The 18,372-nt window shown below is 44.9% G+C and overlaps 1 protein-coding gene across 1 annotated transcript; it reads right to left on the bottom strand.

The window, feature by feature from the left end:
* Positions 1-417: 417 nt before the first annotated feature.
* Positions 418-17,700, bottom strand: LOC115192487 (sulfhydryl oxidase 1). Its single transcript, XM_029751050.1, has 12 exons — positions 17,108-17,700; positions 16,126-16,226; positions 15,645-15,693; positions 15,281-15,383; positions 14,137-14,227; positions 13,015-13,160; positions 11,724-11,858; positions 11,465-11,594; positions 8,164-8,286; positions 7,046-7,184; positions 5,500-5,676; positions 418-2,335 (listed from the first exon to the last, which is right to left on the bottom strand). The coding sequence occupies exons 1-12, from the start codon at positions 17,397-17,399 to the stop codon at positions 1,383-1,385; spliced, it is 2,439 nt and encodes an 812-aa protein (XP_029606910.1). The 5' UTR covers positions 17,400-17,700; the 3' UTR covers positions 418-1,382.
* Between the last annotated feature and the right edge of the window lie 672 nt (positions 17,701-18,372).

The following is an 18,372-nucleotide window of genomic DNA, read 5'->3' on the forward strand; positions in this document are numbered from 1 at the left end:
TCCTCACGGTAATCTCCTACAGTCCAAAGGAAAGCTGGATTACTCACTTGCTATAATCCCAATGAAATTGTTAGGATTTAGCTAGAGCAACAGACCAGATGGCAACAGGCTTTTTCCTTTAACCTACAGCCACCCCCACAACCACCACTCCTTACCCCGCCACCTTACGAAAAACAAAACATCTCAATGTTATTCATTTGAACTGATGCAAAACATCAAGTGGTAAAATGTAGAGGGACAGAGAAAGCATAATCTGACATCTCAGGTACTTTGGATATTGATGATAAATGTACATGTGGTTTCCATTCATCTATAGATGTAGAACCCCAGAACAGCAGTTAGAATATACACTGTAACAGTGTCCCCTGCCCCAAGGAAAACTATCAAAGTCAACAAGTGACCAATCGTGACAATGCACAATTTTAACAAAAATAATTTTATTGATTGAGATAAGCAAAACAAAACACTATCTCCAGTTGATTGAGACCAGTAAGTTTTATGTAATGGGCACCAGCCAAAGCCCTCTATCCTCCTTATTTTGTATCCTGTTAACTGGTGCTGCTCCAAAACATTTAATTAATGTCTAAACTCTATTGTGTAAAGCTAATTGGGACATGTAAGATGTCCTAGCCAATCAGACAATAGCATAGCATAGTCAGTCAACATAGACCACTGTGGAACGGAATGTGTGTGAACCATAGAATTAGCTCTAATTCTATAGTGTGAACACTGAGCACTACAATTCTGACCACAGACTATGTATTTGTTATCATATGGCATCTTTGTTTATTTGGAAACATTCACTTGCTTAATGCTAAAATTAATATGGATAATCATCTTTCAGGCACTGTTAATCCAAAATTTCATTCGAGGCACATTTCTCATTGTAAAAATCACATTTTTGAATAGAAGATTGATTTCATTCTAAGAATATAAAATGGTTCTCTATAGTTGTTAGAGTACACAGCTGGAAGTAACAGTAAGAGAAAGAGCTTTGTCTTTTATATTAAAACTATATAGTGATTCCTTTTCACATGAATTCATTTATAATATGGCTTTAGACATAGCCTAAAAATTACAATAAATATTAAAAACAAAATCATCAAAATCACATTAATTTCCTCGAGTTTTAATTAATCCTTTACAAGTGGTCAAAAAAGGCACAAATAAAATGCATAAATCGTCATAAATTATTATCCCGGAAGCATGCACCACAAAGTGATCCATTAATGCGGAACATTACGGATCCTTCACTTGGATGGTTTAAGAACTGACCACAGCATCACTGTCACATGTATGGGTAAATCTACAGTAGCACAGCAAGGCAGAGTTAACTCAGGGCAGAGCCACCTTGGCCCGGTGCAGCCACAGGCAGAATTAACTCAGGGCAGAGCCACCTTGGCCCGGCGCAGCCGCAGACGGTTCTTGAAGAAGAGGTACATGGCCAGCAGACACATGGAGGACAAGAAGTAGAGGAGCACACACAGGCTGATGTCCAGTCTGGAGAAGCCCACGCTCAGGAAGGACATCCAGCGCCTCTTGTTAGGGTGGGGGTACATCTCCAGAGCCCCCTCCTCTTCTGACCCAGTGTACTGGCCCGTCAGGATTCTCTTCTGCAGAGTGTTGCGCTGCCCCAACAAGTCCTCCGGCTCCACGGGCTGCACCCCCAGCCCCAGCCCTGGCCCCTTTTCCAGACCGGCTCCAGGCTGCAGCTCCTCCTGCCTCTGCAGGGTCCTGCGTTTGACGCGGGAGGACCCTGCGGCTGCAGCGCGGAGGGCCTTGGCTTTGTAGTGCTGGTTGACGAAGGAGTCCAGGTCCACAATCTCCTCCTGGGGTGGCCTGAGCTTCAGCCCCACAATGCTGGGCCTGCGCTGGGACTGGTGGAACACGTCTGCCTCGGGCTTTACCCAGGTGGGGGGTTCAGAGGTCTTACCCCCCTGCTGCTCTCCTCTTGCCCTCTGATCCATCTCCTCTTCTGCTGCTGCTGCTGGCTCTTCTTGAGCCTCTTCCTCATCTTCTTCCTCCTCCTCCTCCTCCTCTTCCTGGCCTGGAGGTGGTTCGACCAAGGCCTCCCTGGCCTTCCTCTCTACTCCTCTCTTGGCCTCCTGCTCCTGCTGCCTGGCAACCAGGCTCTCCTTCTGCCTGCTGAAGAGCTGGGCCTCCTTCTCCAGGTAGTCAGAGAGGAGGTGTTCAGAGGAGAAGTGGGATCGGAGAAAGGTGAGCAGCTCTTCCTGGTTCCAGGTGTGTTCTCCATTCTTAACCCCATGGCAGCTGGGACACAGCTCTGGGGACGGCCACTGGATCTTAGGGAAATGGGGATCCTCACTCAGAGCACCTGGTCAGAAGGAATATGACAGTTAGGATGGGTGTGTGTGATTACTCATCTGAGATGATATTACAGATAACCCAGTCATGTAGAGAGGGCAAACTGTTTCGGTGGAAATTGAAATGTATTAGGTAAAACAGATTGGTTCCATATAAGGACACAATGATGACATACTGGATCGCCCACAATAAAACCAAACTGATACCAATACATATTTTTGTATGCAGAATCTGTGTTGCTGCTTGAATACATTAGATCCATTCCCCCACATGGCTCATAATAAGCAGTAAGTGCAGTGTGTGTGTGATGTCTAGGTGTGTGAGTATGTGACAGTGTGACACGGTCTAACAATGATCAATGGGCTTCTGGGATGTCCCAGAGGCCAGATAATAGATGTGGTCCATGCGGACAGCTCCCCCTCCCCCCGAACCTCTCCCAGACCCCCAACCCCTTACCTCCACACCCCTTTGAAGATGGCCCAATCGCTAAATTGAATATGAAAGCGGGCACCTCCAGAGGGGAGCTCTCCTTTTAATGAATTACAATTGTTTTGCTTTACATGTTTTCTTTAGCCCCCCAAATGGAGGCATCTGCTAATAAATTGCTTGGCGACGCCCATGCGGAAGGAAAGTCAAAGCTGCAGCAGTTCTGTCATTTTACAGGGCGGTCAATTTACATCTATCGTCTCTCCCCCAGATTCATCTCAGTCATATGCATGTGTGCATGTAATCTGCATACAGCACTTTACATAAAAGATACATCAATTTTACCCTGTCCTGCTGGGATTGGGCCCCTTTCTATACATTCTACCAGCGTGACAGCTTTCATATCCCGTCCCCTTGTGATGACATGCCTCTGATGTGTCTACTCTCATCACCTTGCCTATCATTTTCAGAGGTGACTTTAGCAATAGTACCAATACTGATACTGTAACAAAGGCTTGTTAGGAAATGTCATTCATAGCGCTGAATAAATACTCAAGAGTATAAATAAATACTGTTTAAACTAGCTTCTTCGCCACTAATTGTGAATGTGGAGATCTACACTACAGGACATAAAGGAGCAGTGGCAGTGTAGACGGACTGGTAGATCAGCATAGTGATGCTCTGAAGCACACAGTACATTTCAAGCATTTAGCACACACTCTTATCCAGAGTAATGTACAGTAGTGAGTCATTTAGCACACACTCTTATCCAGAGTAATGTACAGTAGTGAGTCATTTAGCACACACTCTTATCCAGAGTAATGTACAGTAATGAGTCATTCAGCACACGCTCTTATCCAGAGTAACGTACAGTAGTGAGTCATTCAGCACACGCTCTTATCCAGAGTAACGTACAGTAGTGAGTCATTCAGCACACGCTCTTATCCAGAGTAACTTACAGTAGTGAGTCATTCAGCACACGCTCTTATCCAGAGTAACTTACAGTAGTGAGTCATTCAGCACACGCTCTTATCCAGAGTAACTAACAGGACTTTTGATTTTTCACCTAGTCGGCTCCGAGATTCGAACCAGCAATCTTTCGGTTACTGGCCCAACGCTCTTAACCACTAGGCTACCTGCCGCCCTATAGAGCTGCTCCAGTCTCCAGCAGCACTACTGTGATATCCTCCATACAGCATCTCCGAGCCCTGGCAGGCCCGTGGCTCTGTCGTCTTTAGACATGAGTCTCTATCTCACCCTGTTGACAACAGGACAGGTCTGCGGTTGCGCCGGGCTTGGCTCGGGGACCTTTTGTGCCAGCTAAATTAATTGTGTTGCTGCTTTACAAATTGGGCCTACTTCATGCATGGCTGCCTCTGAAAGGACGATGGGGGGAGCTGCTAAAGAGCCCCACTTTAGGGAGGAGGAGGGGAGGATGTTCCCCCTGGGGAAGACTGGGATGCGAAGCAGAGGCGTGAGGGGTCACTGAGGGGGGTGGGCCGACAGAGGTACTGCTACACATTGCTACCAACAGTCCTGCCCCCTCCCCTCCCCCCACAGCTCAGCCCACCCCACACCCTAAGGTACTTGCCCCCAAAACCCCACAACTTGAACCACCCTGGTGAGGGATTACAAAACAGAGGGAGGCGTGATGCCGGTGACATGGCGTGTGCCACCAGCTGTCACAAGCATCTTGGGAATTGAGGCGGGGCCTCTGGGCTCCTCCTGGGCTGGTGGTCCCCGTTCTGGGAGATTGTTGCCATATCAGTTGTCAAGCGGAGGATATGACTCTCTGGGGAGGGACAGACAGTTAGTCCTAATAGGGAGGAGTGTCTGGGGACCAGGGACAGGCCCAGAAGGGGATGCACCCTGTTATTCAGGACACAGGCTGTCCAGGAGATTGAGGATGGGGGAGCCACCCCCACCACCATAGAGAAAAGTGACTAAACAAAGTGAGGTGGTAATGACAGGCTTGTGCCTAATAAACTCAAATGATGGCCCAAACAGAGGGAGGCCAACGCAGCAGCCATATAGCCCTCATTAAAATGACACAGACGTCAAAACGTTAAGTACCACAGATGGGCTTGACCATCTTCACAAAATATGAATGGATAAAACATTTGACATTAAAACATTGCCAAAGGATAGAAACAAATAATTGCCAAAATTGAACAAACAAGACTGTAGTCTTTAGCACTACTGTTAAGCGCACAGATTGAGTATTTACGGCTGACCTGTAATGAGCTGAAGACAGGCTGGGGCAGGGAATCTCAGTCTCCTGGAAGGAGGGCTAATCTCAGTGGAGGAAGAGACAGGGGAGAGAAGCGAGGGGGGACAGCTGGTGTCTGCCCAGAGGATCTCCGGGGGTATTATAGGGATTTAGGGGCAAGGAGCAGGGTCGGGACACTTGGGGGAGGAATCCACCAAAAAAGTAAGGTGTGGTCCTTCTGTAAAGGAGAGACCTGTGTAAAGGAGTGAGAGGCTGAAAGAGATCCTCTAGGGGGGAAAGTAGGAGAGGGCCTACTGGCCTGTGAGGGCCACATTTATCTCCTGTATGGACAATGGTGACCACTAAGGGAGACGTTTCTATTTTTCTTCTAGATATTTCATATATTAATATGATATTATATGCATATTCTATACTGATTATAATTAGCATATGATGTATGTGTTGGAGGTTCAGTCTTATAGACAGCTGATCAATCATCCTCTATGGAAGTAACAGTAACATTTGTCATGTGTCCTTACCTGCCAGTCTGTTGTTGACGTGGTTATGGCTGGACCAGAGCCACAGCATGGCTGTGGACAGCGTCCCCACATGGGACATGCTATCCTTGACCATGTTCTCAAAGTGGGTGGCACACGGCCGACATCCAAAAAAACTGTGGACGTAGGACCTCATTGCCTGTAGCACCTCCTGGGGATCTGGGGAGAAGAACGATGACGTCATCAACAAGATAAACCATACTTGTTATGCACTTCAGCATGATGTGTACTATTGAAAAGTAGTCTAATATTGTACATTATAAAATCGCAGCAACCAATGTCTGTATATAGTTTTTTTCATATACATTTAGTATGGGCTATTGGTTTGGCACACTAAAAAAGTTGCAACGCTCCCTTACATTTTGTTGCCCGTTGTTATTAAAGGTGTAGGCTTAAAGGTAAAAACATTTTTTACAATGGAGTGAGGGCTTTTCCAGTATTAAACCATGGGTGGTTAATAACAGGGCAACAAGGCCATACAAACAGTCTCCTTTGCATTCTTACGGTGCTGTGATGTACCATGAATAACAGTATTTAGTCAACATGCTGTGAGAACAACCAAGTCTGCAGATGTCACTGTCAGTAACAGCACAGTACCAGTGCAGATATTGTTGATGCAGGTTGTTGTGTTTCATGCCCTGCTAAAGTAAAGCCTTATTTTGCTCAAAGATGAGCCGTGGTGGAGCTCTAATCCAGAGGTCCATCCGCGGGGGGCCAGATGGACACCCCTGGTCCCCTGGTGGCCCATCTGCAGGTTATGTGAACCCTCCTCCCCTACCCATAAGCCCTGGGATTAACCCCTCCAGGAGAGGAGTGCTGGTCAGCTGCCTCTTTTTCTAACCACTAATCTAAAGAAATCCCTTTTTACCCACCCATAATTAGGGACTGTTTCAGCTGGTGGTGTGTCAAGAAAACAAACCTAATAACAAAACCAAAAAAATAACAATGCTTTGTATAGGCTACTAATGGAATTTAACACTGAACGTACTTGTGTGTGTGTGTGTGAGTCTAAATGTTGTCCTTGTGCAAGTGTGTGAGGTCACATCAGGTGAATGCAAAACATTCCACTAAACATTCCAGGCAAATTTGTTTACAAAGCACTTGTCCCCAGTCGCCCCCCCCTCCCTGCTACCATCCGCTAGCTGCCCCATATCCCTGCATTGAAAGCAGCAGCCTCTGTGTAAATGCTGCACACGCTTCTGACTGGCTCAATGCACTATGAGGATTTGTCCCCAGAGAGCCATAGGAGTTCTAACAGACTGGAAACACTTGTGTCATGGTTCATCGCCTGGGCACACCCACTCCTCCAAGACTGGATGGCTGCTGACTTCTGGCCAATTTCCTACCCGACGATGGGCTCTACAGGCCAAAGCAACGGGCTAACAAGGCAGGAGGGTTTGTTTTAGAATCTAGCAACACTTTCTCACTTATTACCATTGTCCCAGGAACATTCATACTGAATTAACAGTTTACTGATAGTGTGATGATAAAGACATAAACAGCCGTTGCTTAGTGAGTTTCTTTCTACCTTTGCCAGCAGCTTCCTCGGCCTGTACAGTGAGGACATGGAAAAGGATCCACATGCCACAGGGATACCTTCTGAAGTGGGGCTTAGAGCCCTGGCAGCCTACCCACCTCACCCCATCAGGCAGAGCAGCATCGGGGACCTGATCACACACAAACATGTATTGACACTTAAAACACTGCTCAAGATATGGCCCCATTGATCACTCTTCTCACAGAGCAGGTTACATGGAAAACAGATGTATCTGAGGATTCTTAGAGGTTGGTTACATTCATGTAAACAACAAGATTAGCATGTACATGGAGGAGAATTCATCTGCAATCTACTTTACTGCAACATTTCATGTTACATTTTTACATTTTAGTTATTTAGCAGACGCTCTTATCCAGAGCGACTTACAGTAGTGAATGCGTACATTTCATAATTTTTTCTCCGTACTGGTCCCCCGTGGGAATCAAACCCACAACCCTGGCGTTGCAAACACCATGCTCTACCAACTGAGCCACACGGGACCACGGGACCATGTTAAGTGGTAGAGCATTCTGTGCCTTACTATTCTCATTCCATATCATGTCAATTCCAGGTAATGGATTGCTTCAATGGAGAGAGTGTATTCAGGTCAGAAGGAGGAAACACTGGTTAAACGTGGTTTGTTCCAACAGCATATTTCTCCTGACATAGTCCCTGCCACTGGCCAGGATTGCTGAGTCTATGATTGACAGAATTACTCTGAAGTCAATAGTAAAGATTCAGTGTGCATATACTGTTAGACATCAGTCCATTTCCTTAGGGGAGCTGGTTCATACCTCCTCATTGATTCATTGATTTGGCTGCTAAAAGCTAATGATGCCACTAAGTGACTGGTCCAATTTGTGAACCTATAGGCATGCAAGCTTTCATCCAAAGACAACTTCACATACATTTTCCAGTTAAGACTGTGAGCAAAGATTCATATCAAAACATATCTGAATATACAGCATTACATAAACCTAATTCCCTGTGTGCAGTATGCCTGTAATATTTCAGTAATTATTATAAAAACTCTGGCTCATTGACAATATGGTGGGTGGTTCTGCCTCAAGCTTGTCTGATTGGCTGGTGGCTTTGGGTTGACCCCTCACCTCTGCTGTGTTGTCCAGGGCGTCCCTCAGAGAGCTGTAAGAGAGCTCTGTGTCGTTCTGACCCTTCAGCCACGTGTCCACTGACTTCAGCAGGTTCCTCACCACAGGTCGACCAGGGAAGTACTGCCCAAGACAACATTACAGTTAAACATCATCATTAACTCTCCTCACATTTAATACAATAGACTCTTCAACAGCATATTTTTGACCATGTGGTAATAGGTTATTATCACTAGGAGTTCCAAATCCATCTGTTATGTCATCTGTCTGAGGGTCGAAGTTGAACCTAAAACTGCTTTTGCAGTTCTTAACGTGTAATAAAGTCACTGTTGAATTTTTCAGGATTGTCTCTCGTACTGTTCGTTTCCATTCTCTAACCTCTGAAGTTGTCAAGACAACATGGCGTGTGTAGAAATGACACTGCAACCAACAGTGGGCCACTATGGAAGGCAGGGAGGAAATCCCAGTGCCTTGTGTTTCAGACGGTGGTGACAGAAGACTGTCAGCTGAATGGAGGTGTAAAGTCACTTCCTATCCTTAAAGAACTCCTAAAACGGCCACCCTGGAGGACACACTATTATACTGTGAAGACTAGATCCTACAGGTTGGGCTGGATTTCACCCTAACGGCTGAGTTACGACCAAATAAACAGCAGGTGGTCATGGCAACCTCATCCCATTCAAAACAGAGGTAAGATGTCTCAGTCACGAAGGACCATTTAAGTTCATTAGCATTTTCTGGCATTGAGTCATGAAAAAGTGACTACTTATGAGGAGACAGTATATAACAATGAAATCACATGTACACACACGCCCACAGTTGCATAAAGCACACGAGGAAAGAAACAGTCAGTGTAGTAACATCCAGCAGTGTTAATATGGTGGACCTGAAAGTGGGCCAGTGCTGACCTTTTGCTTCCTTGGGCGGCACAGGGGCATAAACCCATCAGTGAGACACAGAGGCAGGGGCCCGGCCCAGCCCGGCCGGGGTGCCAGCATCCCAGAAGTGCACCTTTTTTGATTTGTGCTGCAGAGTCTTTTCAATTTGCCCTGGCCATCTGTTCAGCAGCGTTTGGGTGCCTGGCGCAGGATTCTATTCATCACTCTAACTGGATCTCCATTACACCAGGCCCACTTAAAAAGGCTCCTGGAGATGTACTTAACCCCTGCGCCCCACACAGGCTTTGATTTGCTCCCCTTAATCTTAGACATTCAACCAAAAATATGGTGTTTGGGTATTCACAGACACAGATACCCAATCACGTACTACAGGTGGGGTTTTAACAAGATTCAAAAGGAGGTCCCCCGGCTGCTGCTGCTACTGAGGACGACAATTGGTTTAGCGACCATCCGGCACAGACGCCCAGGTCTGGGGACTACTGGGCATTAACCAGGGTGAAAAGCTCATTAACACACATTTGAATCTAAGAGGGAGGAAATTGGGGATGGAGATACTAATGCGCTTTGCTCACCAGAGCTAAACGTTTAGCATGTTTGGCTTTCCACCTGTGTGTCTATTTCCCGAATCATAAGCAAAGGCCAACATATTTGGCTTGGAAATCAGTAGTACATTGTCTGATGTATTGGCAGAGGTCACTGATGGGCAGAAGTTTCATGAACATATCAAGTGTGATGAACCAACGCTACAGTATACAGTATCCCCATTATGAAGGATTTCTCTGGTAGTGTACCCCCAACCACTATCAGAGCCCCCACCTTACACACCCCCTCCCCCGTCTCTCGGAGGACCATGACAATTCACTTCACCACGGCAATATGTCATCTTAAATCCGATTAGTATCAGCACTTGAGAAACCGCAGTCTCCTCTGAGAGACGTTCAAAAGAGAATGCATCTGTCGGCCTGGCCCGGGGAAGCCCTTTTAATCCTGCCTCATTTGACCTCCGGGACCAATATACATGCCACTGAGTAAAATCTGCCTAACTGCTCCCCTGCTCCCACTGTGGCAGCAGCCGAGTGGACCTAAGTGTCATACCCACAGCCCAGCCAAAGCCTGACAAACAAAGACCTGTGTTCTACTGTGGAGTTGGTGGGCTACCTATACAGTATCATTGATGTCAAGCAGCTGCCACAGCCACATTCCACCACCATGCACCTCCGATAACTGCTAATCTTTGCATGGGCACACTGAGGCAGGCACCACAGGAGAGCGATGGAGGACAGCTGGATTTGGGATGGAGGACAGCAAGATTTGGGCTCAAGTTCCCCTAATTCCCTGGCCCTCCCTCCATCACTGCTGGAGGCTTCTTTCAAGAAAGCAGGATAGAAACGGTAATCCGAGAACCTCTTTGTAATGCTCTCATGCGTCCCAGATCCACTTTTTTTTTATCCTCATATACATATAAGGATTCATAAATCCGGATTCTGGTTGATAAGACAGTAAATCTAGTAATATAACGGTGCAGGAAAATATAACTTGTTTACATCCTGTCTGGGACGGAGATGCACTGATGTGGGTGCAGCACTGCACAGCACACCACAGATTCTATTGACAACGGAGTGTGTCAAGGTGTGTCATCGGTGTGACACCAGCTGTAGGTTCTGTACACAGTTACTCATTCTCAGGATGATCCAATTACAGTCACTCTAGAAGTTAAGGATCTTAGTTTGTTGTGACATACCATCATCCTGGGCCTAATCAAAAGGATCCCTGGCACACTTCTGGGTAGGCTACGCGCCGGGAAAGGAAGAGATGGGAGGAGAGGAGGGGACACAGTCCAAAGAAATCCTAATCACGGTACGTCTGCATACAAAAAAAATGAGTAGGGGGTATTGGCACGCTCTAGTCACCAGGGAAGCAAATTAAGTATTTAAATGATACCCAAGACAGCCTTTTGGGTCCTGTCAAGTCAATGGCCTCCAAATATGGGTTTGACATTGAAGGTGTCATTCCTACTGTGCCCAAATAATTGTGAACGTCTTCTTCTGTAATAAATATGTAACATTGTAGTTTTTACATAGTTGTACCATTATTAATATTGTATATATCTAAGTACTAAGAGAGCAATTGTTAATTATCATGATGCATTAGGGACCATATTTTCAGCTATATTTTTCAAAGCGAAGTTACATTTTAGAACTGTACAGCTAAATCATGCAGAAAAATGTGCATTTCCCAACTGATATCCGACACTGTCTCACTCTCCCTCTAGTGGCGTGTCACCCTTACTACACAGCCCTTTCCTCAGGGTGTTCGATACGAACAGAGGATGAATGTATGTGAGGTTAGTGTTCAGTATGGGTAGGGTTTGTCTCAGGGGGTGAGTAGACCTGCCCAATCACCTTGGCCAGTACTGAGATGTAACGCTGTAGAGCACTCAGAGCCTCTCCTTTGATGACAGGGTGAGCTGCCAGCTCCAAGCGCAGAGAGTAGTGCAGAGTAGACTCCAGGTCTGCCATATACACACCAGACCTGACACACAGAATTTAACATTTTTGTCATGGAATCACTGGGGTTACATTGGTAAGGCTTATACCCCCCCCCCCCCCCCCCTCCAAAATAGGAACTTTTTTACAGCTTTGTTGAGTTAAAGTGGTTTACCTGTTGAACGGTCTCCATTGGTCCTCTGTTGTGTTTTTCAAGAGGTCAGAGGTCACTGGTGGTGGATTTCCGGCCCGCAGTACCCCAGGAAGCCTCTGCAGGGCGTAGGTGTAGAAGGTCCGGGCCTCATTTTGTCTGGAAGACAGCCAAGCAGATAGTTTCACATCTAGGACTGATGCATTTCCATTGAACTGGCATTCAGCAACAGGATGATTTTAACCATGGAAACAGGTGAAAAATCTTCCCACTAGAACACAAACCTCACAGTATATTCTAGCTACAGTGGAAGAATACGCTTTTTTAGCTTCTCTGTCTAGGAATAGGATACAAGTGGTTGCCTCTGCCAGGGCCTGCCCTCATCAGACCACAGTAGAGTGTGGAACTGGAGCCACAGGTGGGCCCCTGGTCCCCTCACTAAGTCCTTATGGCCTCCTCTCTCCTCTGCTGAACAGATGGTGCTGAGATACCATAGCTGATAATTTCCCTCTCCACTAACCCTGGCAATGGAACAAAAACACTGCTACCCCTCCCACTGTCCCCATCAGCCAGCCAACCCCCCAGAGCACATGAGAGCAGGAGGAAGATGCTGCTCCAGGCCTGAGCTCGTCCAGCCCACCCCAGAGCACAGAGTGGGTTCCCCAGAGCACAGAGGCGCGTCGAAGAGAGGAGGGGCTGCGTTCACCTGGGAGAGGCACACGCATGACGGATGTGCGACTGCATTTCCCCACCCCTCCTGGATCAATCGCGCATTCAGCTGTGATGGGCGACCATCTGTCGCAGCGAGAGGCGAGGCTGGGGTGGCTTGGCAGGTGAACCGCAGGAAAAGAACGCCATTGTTTTCATGCAAGAAATTAAAAACCCCTCTGTATGCTCGGGAAGAGGAGGGGGAATAAATAAATTAGCAATAAATAATTTCCTTTTTGCATTTGTCAACTAAAAAGACTCCTCTTGCGTGCCAAGTTATTGAAATAAGCAAAACAAAGCGAAAGAAAACGCAGATTAATTCACGGGGTGAGCAATCATCATACAAAGTACTATGATATTGAATAATGACTTATTTTAATTCCATGATCCCATTAAGAGGCCAGATGTTAAAAGACATCCTATCGTAGCTGTGGATAACACAACTGAAATAAAGCCTTTCGCAACAAGATTGTTGCCTATTGAACCGTGAAAACTGAAGAAGAAGAAAAACACTTGACGAGTTGGTACATTAGTATCCAGACTGAAGATGGCTAAAGTGATCTGCAGTTCTGTCATATATTGTGATGGTATTCAAACAGCCACTCACACATGGAGCCTGGTGAAGTTCCCACTAGGATAGTACAGGTAACAGGATGGGAAGTCAGTCACACACAGTTTAGCCACCAGGGCTTCCTCAGTCCTCAGGACCCTCCGCACGGCTATGTTCTCATACTGCAGTAGGTCCAGAGTCACCTGTTGAGGAAGAACAAACCAACACAGTAATGATCCACTGTCTGTATGTTGTTTACAACTGGTTGTACTAAACATGCCAGTACACTGTTGACATAGTGACACACTCTTGTTGATACAGTCCCACATTCAACATATTGTTTGCATGGTACTATAGAGCACCACAGTATGAGTCATAACACACATAAACCCTAGCGGTCAAAGAGGGAAATGGTTCCAATTGTTTTCCACTATTCATTTATCCCATAGGGGATTTTAGAAGCACTTAAAATAAGGGCTGTGCTTCGTGTAGGCTTACCCTGGAGTGACGTTTTGATAACCATGTAAATCTCTCTAGGACACGGTGACTTTTAGCAATATATTTGTCTGTATTTACCCCACAAAAATGAAATGCTAATTAGCTGCTAATGTGGCTATTATAAAGGTCAAGAAATGCCATGATGATCTGGACGGGACTGCCGAATCGAGGCAAAGGTAAAAATCCTCTGGATTAACCATTTCATGTTACAATGATAACATGGTTAATAAAAAAAATGATATAACAAACATACTGTTGACACGTAGGCTATAGTGTAATGGAATGTTTTGCCTTGTGTGCTAGGTTTTGTGGCATTTCACCCTTACGTAGGTGTCATCACCAGCCATAAAATAAGGTAATATGTCACAACAGGTCTAAATATATGTCATGACAGTGTTATGATCATATTATAACAGGTTATGACAAGTTATGTAAAGTAAAGTGTAAAGTGTTACCAAACACAGCCCTTATTTTAAGTGTTTCTAAAATCCCCTATGGGAAAAATGATTGGAACCATTTCCCTGTTTGACCGCTAGGCTTTATGGGTATTATGACACCTCCACTGTGTAGCTTTATACATGGTAAACATGTCTATTAAAAACATTTTCTATTTGATCACCCCCAGGATTTTTTCTAATCCATTTCCCTCATGTAGCTTGACTGATGATAATAAATTCTTACCTCTCTGCCCACATATGAGTTAGAGGTCTCAAAGATCAAGGCCAGGTGTTCCACACCGTTAGTCTCAAAGAAGTTGTCAATCTCTGCTTTGCTGTTGAGAGAAGAGAATAACACATTCTACAGAGTGACCACAACATTTCCATAAAAGCTGACGTTTGAAACATCGAGTACATTTCTATTAAGACTATGAAGTGAACAGCAGCACAATCTGGGCATTGACACGTAACACAAATGACACATGGGATAGGCCCTTAAAGGGATATTTCTCCCAAATGACATGTTGGTTTCCTTACCCTGTAAGCAGTCTATGGACAAGGTATCTATGCTTTGGTTTTGTTTACCTGGCCATTGTTTCAAACGCTAACCTTTTAGGATTTATGGCACAGATTTGCTCCAAACCATCGTTTAAACTCACATTTCACGATAAGTGCTTGACTTGGGCAGGACCTCTTGGGAGCTGAGTACCGGCACCTCAAATGTTCTACTGCTTGAGCTCCTGTTCCTCTTATAGAATATTAGCTAAGAAGTATTGTGGAGCTCCTGCACCTGAATATAAACACTACCTGCACCCAAAATGGGTACCGGCATCTATTTCAATCGGCACAGTCAAGCACTGACTACTGGTTACACACAAAGTGATAGACAAACGCCCACACCACACAGCACAAAATGGGCAATATTGCTGGAAATGTATTGGCAGTTATTGTGTTAGATTTGGCTTTTTAAGCCAATACACTACCAAATCTAACACAATAACTGCCAATACATTTCCAGCAATGTTGCCCATTTTGTGCTGTGTGGTGTGGGCATTTGTCTATCACTTTGTGTGTAACCAGTAGTCAGTGCTTGACTGTGCCGATTGAAATAGATGCCGGTACGCATTTTGGGTGGCATAAATTGGCATATAATGCCAGTGTTGCGTGGATTAGGTAGTAGCTGGGAGTTTACTGTGTCTGATACTTGTGAGATATATTTATGACAGCGTGCAGTGGAACATGTGCATCTACTTTTAGAATTGTTTGGCGAGCTACTCATAGGTGGTCTGCTAGCTACTTGGATCTCGCGATTCAGCTGCTGGAGACCGGTACTGTCTGTATGTGTGAGCTCCGGGGGTGTTTGACATGATCAGAAGAGGCTGCCTCACCTAGCGGTCTCCAGAGGGGGGCAGGCAGGGGGCCAAGGCTCCTCATGGGTCTCCATCTTCTCAATGATCTTATGGCGTAAGCCCCTCACATCACGAGGACCCTCTGGGAGCATTCAGGTACACAGGATTAATAAGAGGATATGGATCACATTGTTTGTTTTAACTTCTCATACTAACCATTCATATCATCACCATCTGCCCTAGGAATTATCGGAACATTGTTTGTTTTAACTTCTCATACTAACCATTCATATCATCACCATCTGCCCTAGGAATTATCGGAACATTGTTTGTTTTAACTTCTCATACTAACCATTCATATCATCACCATCTGCCCTAGGAATTATCGGAACATTTGCATTACCTCTGAAACCTTGTCCCTTGGAGTCAGGTTTGGAGTAAGCGTGGAAGAACTGTCAGAGGGAGAGAGAGAGAGGATCAGATGACAGGTGGCCGCATGTTGACCACTGGGAGGAACTGGGGACACCCCTTCCCCCACAACCCCTTCATACTTTAAATCAACTGCAGATGTTGCAGCTCTCTCATTCATTCAGACAAATGATCTCTTTCATTTGACTTTCACCGGATGACAGAAATGGAGAAAAATAACAGACTTATTGCTGACTAATCTAAAGTGAGTGCATTGCTGACTGAAATGTAACACGACTGAAATGTAACACTGTTAGGGGTTATGAGTTTATATATGGAAAAGTTTCAGAGTAAAAATAGCTGATAATGACTCACGGTCATTGTGAGATACGGTTCATTTCTAAACATTGGATACATGTTCCGGTGAGGTAAGACTGAAAATCCACAAGGCTTGTGGAATATTACAGTTGAAGTACCTTCAGTGTTGGGTACCCCTTGACACCAAAACGGGAACAAATCGGCCTATTATCTTCATTAGCACAGTCTATGGCAGCTAAATCCACAGCAGGTTTCCACTCTGGGGAGAGAGATAATTAGTGTCAAAGTCAATGCACCAAAAGTGCATTACTCTACACAGTAAGGGTTATATGCAGGAATTCAAAAGTCAAAACAGCTTTTGATCTTTGTAGCAAATATCCCTCTTATTATTACTGCTCTTAAGCATTTACAAGTATTCTGTACAGTCAGTTTGAAAGCAGGCCTGAGGCTGGTGGGTCATGCCCTCTCTAGATCTGAGGCCTTAAAACCTTTCTGTGTTCGGGCCTGCTGCCAATAGGAAACTATGTCAATTTCAAACTAATTGTATGGAATTCTTTTCCTGTTATAGTTAACTGGATCCTGCTTATAGACCGAGGCCTGAAATGTCAGATCGTATTCTCATTTGAGATTCCAAAGGATGGTGTTTGAACAAGAGTAGCAATGAAACATGGACAGAATGTGAACTCCTAAATCACATCATATGCTCCAATAATCACATGTAGAGGTTGCTTTCTGGAAGGGGGAAGGGGGGGCTGAGAAACTGTCTGTACTGTGGGAAACAACAAGGTGTGTTCTCAATTCACCAGTCAGAATCACATAGCTTTTTTACATGTTAAAGTGGAATACAGGAGTAAATTAAAACAATTACTTTATTTTTAAAAAAGTATATAATTAATTTTAAGTCTACTAATCAATTATTCTATTTTTGAACTGGTTACTGCACACTGCCTCAATTTGCACTGAAGTTCGATGGGCATACAACAAAACATGCAAAATGAAGACAAATTTAGGGATACACATGGCAAGAACATATGTATTGTTTTAACCCATGCACACCACGACCAGTCAATTATGATTGGTTTACTAACAACCCGTTAAATTTACATTGAAAATGTTTATTACGTTAAAATGCATACCAACCTTTAATATCTCTTGCGAGACGTTTCCATTCGGGAGAAAATGCAATACAATGCCCGCACCAAGAGGCATAAAACTCAACCACCAGTGCGGCGGTGGAATTGACCAAAACGCTGTCCACATTATCCGGGGATAAGATTACTATCTGATCAGAAGCGGTGTACAAGCCAGCTTCGGTGGTAAAAGGAAAAGTTAAACACACAAATATGACAATCGTCGATATGAATGACTCTCTCAAATGTGTATGTATTTCCCCTGTAAACCGAGACGTGGCACGGCAGCAGCGCCGCGCCATCTTCGAGTGTTTTCTTTCTGACAGCCAGCAACTCAAAGGCAACCACTGTATAAGAAAGTGATAAACTTTTCACTTTTGTCACTCGTCCAACTCCCTCCCCCAACCTCTCGCCGCCAGCCGAAGCAGGGCTAAATCATAGTCATTTTGCTAAATTCATAAAGTAAGACAGAGTAATTCCATTGACTATAGTTGTTCTTGAACCTCGATTATGGAACGCAATTTATTTTAATCAGCATCCTGATTTTGGAGGATGCCAACAGACAGTAGATATACATTGTAACGTCCCCAAGAATTGTGGCGTCCAAAGTACATCCATTGGCCTATATTTGATACAATGTATTCATTTGTAACCTCCCACATCATGTTCAGATAGCTGATACAGCCTGACTTGCTAGTTCTGTTTTCTATCAAGAATAACCCTCTTGTTAAATATTTACTTTGTGGCTATTCCATACTGTCTGGCCAATCAACCACTACCAGCTGCATCTGTCTTTATCACGTGACTTGACATATCAGGCAGTTTTTTCCAATCCAGGATTTGAACAAACCAATTTGTAACCCAAGATCACAGAAATGTTCCATTCGCACAAAAAGTTTATTTCTCTCAAATGTTGTGCACAAATTTGTTTACATCCCTGTTGGTGAGCATTTCTCCTTTGCCAATATCCACCGGACAGGTTTGGCATTTCAAGAAGCTGATTAAACAGCATGATCATTACACAGGTGCACCTTGTGCTGGGGATAATAAAAGGCCACTTAAACTTGCCGTTTTGTCACACAACCCAATGCCACAGATGTCTCAAGTTTTGAGGGAGCGTGCAATTGGCATGCTGACTGCAGGAATGTTCACCATAGTAGTTGCCAGAGAATGTAATGTTCATTTCTCTACCATAAGCCACCTCCAACGGCATTTTAGATAATTTTGTAGTACGTCCAACCGCCCGTACAACAGCAGACCACGTGTAACCACACC

The sequence above is a fragment of the Salmo trutta genome, chromosome 4 (assembly GCF_901001165.1).
Source record: "Salmo trutta chromosome 4, fSalTru1.1, whole genome shotgun sequence".
In the NCBI taxonomy this organism is placed as follows: domain Eukaryota; kingdom Metazoa; phylum Chordata; class Actinopteri; order Salmoniformes; family Salmonidae; genus Salmo; species Salmo trutta.